The sequence below is a fragment of the Nuphar pumila genome, chromosome 5 (assembly GCF_984573655.1).
Source record: "Nuphar pumila chromosome 5, dmNupPumi1.hap1.1, whole genome shotgun sequence".
Lineage (NCBI taxonomy): Eukaryota > Viridiplantae > Streptophyta > Magnoliopsida > Nymphaeales > Nymphaeaceae > Nuphar > Nuphar pumila.
Window position 1 is genome coordinate 7,836,506 of NC_143253.1, and position 5,802 is coordinate 7,842,307.

General features: G+C 44.2%; 1 protein-coding gene across 1 annotated transcript; it reads right to left on the reverse strand.

Moving 5' to 3' along the window:
* Positions 1-3,783: 3,783 nt before the first annotated feature.
* LOC149836660 (anthocyanidin 5,3-O-glucosyltransferase-like) lies at positions 3,784-5,335 on the reverse strand. Its single transcript, XM_090007067.1, has one exon. The coding sequence runs from the start codon at positions 4,952-4,954 to the stop codon at positions 3,896-3,898; it is 1,059 nt and encodes a 352-aa protein (XP_089863193.1). The 5' UTR covers positions 4,955-5,335; the 3' UTR covers positions 3,784-3,895.
* Positions 5,336-5,802: the final 467 nt, after the last annotated feature.

A 5,802-nucleotide genomic window follows, 5' to 3' on the forward strand; every position in this document is an offset into this window, starting at 1 on the left:
AAAAACAACCAAAACACCTCAATCCCACAATCCTTCACCAAACGCACCTCTTCGTCCACTCAGTGACTGCTTCTCCGGCACCGCAGAAATCCGCCAACTCGTTGATCCCCTCATCGACGCACACCGTACTGTCGACGTCGAAGCACACAGTGTCCACACCCCGCCAAATCTCCAGCGCCTTTGCAAGGAAGGCAACAGAACAAGCTCTCTTGATCAATAAAAAAAGAAAGAAAACAGAAAAAAAATGATGCAAGCAATTAAGGAAACGAGGAAGGAAGAAGAGGGAAAACCTTTAGAAGGGAGTGTGTTATCATAGGGCTTGGGAGGAGGGGTCCGATCCGGTTGTACGGAGGTCATTTTATATCGAAATTTATCAAAGAGAGGGAGGAAGAATTTTGTGCCCTAGATGGGCCGGTTTAAATCGAAAAGTAGCGACAAAATTTTTTCGTTGCAAAATCCATTACTAATTAGCGACCGATTTTGAGATGAAAAACTTATGTCTCTCATTCGTCGTGAAATTGTGATGAATTTTGAGACAGAATTTTTTCGTCGCTAATTAGCGATGAATTTTGCGACGAAGATTTTGCGATAGAATTTTTTCATCGCTAATTCCACAACTAATTTTAATTTTAGCGATGACTAGTTTTTTCTAGCTAATCTGTCGTAAATTTACGATGAAAAAAATTTGTTGTAAATTTTCGTCGCTAACTAACGTTTTTCTTGTAGTGAGACCCGAACCAAACCCTATAGGGTGTGGGTACGGTGATAAATATGAAGACCTAGGTTCAGACCTGAAGGTCCGATTAATACATGGATCAGGGCGTAGTTTGTGAATTTTTATATCAAACCCAGACCCATCCCAAGTTGTGATTAAGACCCACAAATTTTCAATGTAAAAATGATAAAAAATATGGTTTTATCAGGTCTGTTTCGGGTCTGGTTTATGTAGTTCTTATCAGGTCCGGGTTTGTTTGTTTTTATAGTGGACCCGACTATACCCATGTCCTGGTATGTTTTTTTCTTAAATATCTATGTCACAGATACAGGTAAGACCCGCCACTTGACTCAAGTTCGTTAAGAAAGTTTGTTTTTGTTTTTTTTTAAATAGGTTATGATGATGCATATTTTTAAAATTTTTAAACAATAAAACACTTTTGAATATTTTAATATATAAAAATGTGCTTTCATTGAGATATTAATAAGGAGTATTAAATGATATTTAAAAATATAAAAATAATGTCCAATGCGTGTTAGAGACATGTCAGCATGTCCGGCCTTTGTCACCCGCAAACACGCGGCGTCTGTTACACTCCCACTCAAGGGAACCCTCTTTCCTTCCAAAGGGTTACTTTGGAGGAAAAGTGTTTCCTTGGTTGCATTTATGATGTGGGCTCTACCGTATATTTTTCATAGACATGTCTGCTTCACCCATTCTATGTAGGGATGTCAACGGGTCGGATTTGGTTCTGACCCAGGTGAAATCAGACTTGAACCAGATTTTTGGGTGTGGTATCGGGTTCAGATCCGAGTCTAATCGGGTCTATTATAAGAAAAACCACATCCAGACTCGATAAGAGCAACATGAACCAAACCCAGACCATACCCAGTGAAACTATATTTTTTATCATTTTACATTGAAAATTTGGGGTCTTAATCGGAACTCGGGTCGGGTCCAGGTTTGGTATAAAATTTCACAAACTATACCCGGGTTCATGTATTAATAATCGGACCTTCAGATCCAGACCCAGACCCAGATTTTAACCGGATCTTCTTATTTATCACTATACCTGGACCCTATAGGGTTTGGTTCGGGTCCGGTCCAGGTAAACCAGGCCAGTTGGACACTCCTAATTATAGGAAAAAAGCCCTATTTCCCATGAAAGGAAGCCCCTTTCGTAGGAAAGAGCGTGAAATAAATGCCGTCGGGTGTCTTGTCATTACAGCTCATTAAAAAAAATGTTGACACATATGAGAGATTGGCTGAACCAGGGAAAGAACGAAAAGGAAACCCCAACTTCTCAAAATCTCAACCACCATTCAACTACTGTGGATAAAAACGTATTGAGTTAGAACAAAAAAATTAGGCGGGTGATTGGTTGTTGGCACGTAACAGTCATGCATGCTGGGTTGGCAATTACTGAGATTTTGCTACCAACTCTTTGAAAGAGAGTTACGTGGGTCGTGGCCACGGTGCCTCTCTAGTGGGACCATTCATTTGAGGTGAGTTGGGCACACTCATTTCAAAAGCATTGGATCCGCTATTCAAAATAACTACTTTTTTTTTTATATTTATATAATTTTATCGTGAGATTGCATCGTTTTAAAGGAGTTGGTTAGGCTGGGCATGGGCAGGGGTGGCAAAACCTGACACGACCAGCCAACCCGCCTCTTAGGCGGGTTCCGGTTGGGCAAAAACGAATCTGTTTAATAAACGGGTCAACCCGCCTAACCCATTTATTAAACGGGTCGGGTTCGTGTTAGGGGTATGCCAACCCGACAACCTGGCAGACCCGTTTAATAAACGGATTAGACAGACGGGTCAACCCGCCAACCCGACCCGATTGCCACCCCTAGGCATGGGGCTAACACCAAGAGGTGAAATCTATATAGTCCAAGACTTCTACCAAATTCGATATAGGTGGAAACATCTCTCTCTCTCTCTCTCTGCTGCAACTATTGATCTGGGCCTACAGAAAAAGTGCCAAGCAGTGTGACAAATATCGTGGTATGTATGAAAAATTATTAGAATATCATGAGACATTATCTGAATTTTTCAAAAGGTAATCTTTCACAATATTTTCAAAATATAATGATTTTTTTCATAAAAACATAAATATCACATTTTAGATGTGATATATTTATGTCTTAACGACTATTTATTATGAAAAATATTTGTATTTCTTCATAAACATTTATTTTTAACATTTATTTTTTATATTTGTCAATTTTTTGTGAAAACACGAGTTTTTTTTAATTTCTTTTATTTCTTGAGAGTTTTCGGCTGCCAATATTTTGTCGATTTAGACTTTTGTCACCATGGTGCAAACACTGTCAAAGAGCAATTTTGCATCTAGTGTTAAGATAACAGCTCCTGATATAGACCAGTGTGACAAATATAGTGGTATTTACGAAAAATAGGGTAAGAAATTATCTGAAATTTTTAAGAGGTAATTTCTTGCAATATTTTCAAATTTTCATAATTTTTCAAAAAACATAAATATTATATATTAAATGTGATATATTTATATTCTCAACAGTTATTTATTGCAAAATTTATGTTTTTTTTATTTTTAAATATATTTTATTTGTATTTCTTCATAAACATTTATTTTTAACATTTATTTATTTCTTCTGCCGTTTCAGAATTTTGAGCAATTTTGCATCTAGAACCTAATCCATGGGACATGGACCTGGTTACCATGTACCGATCTCATTCTGGATCCGAAGACTGGTCAACATGATTATATCAGAAACGGGTCATTTTTTTCCCTTAAAAACACAAAAAGAAAACTGGTTTGGCAAAACCTTACTTTTTTACGTAAAACATTGCACTTGCTGCAGATTTAGTGGGCAAGAATATTATGGATCAGTGGTCCAATTTAATGGTACACAAAGACAAGGAGACCCATAGTACCACCGAGGTGGTATCCCATGTGGTAAGCGGGGTGCTGTGCTAAGCTGAAGGCCGAGGTTCGAATCCCACTGCCACATGAGGCTTAAGAGATATCCGGTAAGGGTCAGACTAACCCCAGCTTGCTCATCAAAAAAAAAAAAAGACCATCGTCACGGAAAAAATCGTGCTCCACACAAATGGTACAAATAAAACATACTCTTCTCAGACAAAAAAGAGATCATTAATCATCTTTCATCACTCATGGTCCACAATCTCCTCCCGCTAGGTGCCATTGATCGCTCCCACCTTGACCTTCCACGCATCAGCCAACCTCGCCAGGCTCGCCCATGACGAACCTCCCTCCTTGACCGCCGCAACTGCTGCGTCTCTGGCCGCCTCAGCGTGTTCCCTCAGCCGAGCCCCCTCCTCGGACCCAACCAGCAACCGGGCACACCTTTCGACCTCGGCTGCACCAACCAGGCCGTCCGGGCCCTCCTGCACGAGCACAGCCAGACCCATCTCGCCCACCAGCAAGACCCGGTTGAGCCGCTGTTCGGCGTACAGCGGCCAAGCGGCCATGGGCACGCCTGCAGTCACGCTCTCCAGCACCGAGTTCCATCCGCAGTGTGTCACGAACCCACCCACCGCAATGTGGCTGAGAACCCTCGCCTGTGGGGCCCATGACCTAACCACTAGCCCTCTTCCACGTGTCCGCTCCACGAACCCGTCCGGAAGGAATTCCACCTGGTCCGAATCCAGAGTCACCAGGTTCGCTCCTGAACTGCCCGTTGGGTTCCGGACCACCCAGAGAAATCGCTGCCCACAACGCTCGATCCCAGCCGCGATCTCTGCGAGCTGAGCCAGGGAGAACCGGCCCAGGCTCCCAAAGCACAGGAAGACCACGCTCCGCTCCGGCTGCCAGTCGAGCCAGCTAAGGCACTCGGCGTCACGGTCGGTCTCCTTCCAAGGGGCGATCACGGGTCCGATCGTGTAGATCGGAGGCGTGGGCCCATCCGGCACGCACAGTCCATCGACGATCGACCGGAGTGGGCGGGGCTCGAGCGCATCAAAGGTGTTGACTATGATCCCCTGGGCTCGGCTCAGCTGGGAGGACACCTCTAAAAACCAATGATACGACTCGTCCCGATCCAGCATCGGCAAGGGCATGTCCAAAGACGGCAGGGGTGGGATCCCCGGAATATCCAGATCCTCATCGAGTTGACGGAAGGTAAGGTCCGTTTGGCGATGCAGCACGTTAAGGTACAGCAACGCCGCTAGGCCTCCAGCAGGCGAAGTGTAGTAAACGTACACGGGCACGCCTAAGCTCGCTGCAACACTCATGGAAGAGACGCAGAAGAAGTCGATGATAAAGGCTATAATGCTAGAGTCCTTCGAGATGGTCTCCAAGGCTTCCTTGACGTGGGGCTTGCACTCGTTTAGGAACTCGAAGATGAGGAGCTCGTGGTGGTCGGCATGATCGAGGGAGAGCTTCACGGGGGGGGAGATCAACGAAGGAGATGGAGAGTCCGGAGGACTGGACGGTGTTGATGAAAGGGCGGGCGTCGCCGAGGTTGAAGGGAGGGGTGGCAATGAGGATGGTGATGGGGAGGCGGAGGCGGAGGTGGAGGAGCTTACCGAGCTCGACCATGGTCGCCAAGTGTCCCATGCCCGGGGATGGAAAGAGAACCAGAGTTTGCTTCTTCATCTTTTATCAAGTTCTTGCTGCTCATACACTCTGATCAAATGTATATATTTATAAGGCTTTTGGAGGTGTGGTAGCACAGTGAGGCAGGATTAGGTGTAATCACATTGCACATTTTTTTTATTTGCTGTTTCACCTAATCGTCCTACATGGGAGGGTGGTGTATGTTCTCCCTGGAAGACGGCTGTTAGCCACATCTCGTGTTCGAGGGTCCCAATGAGCTTCACGTATAAGAGCTCGTGGAGTTTGTATCCCCGTGTGTGTCGGCATCACTTAGCATCGAAATCCGGTGCAATTTTAAAGACTTAAGTACCCTTTCCTGTTATTCTTGCCATGAAACGACGGTTCTAGAAAATTACAAAAATATCCTCTATTCAAAAGACGGTATGATGTTAACTCTTCAAAGTCCAAACACTCTGTTTTTGCCCTAAGCAGTAGACTTTTGCGCCATCTACTGTAAAAGGAGCTCCCTTTGACAACGCAAACT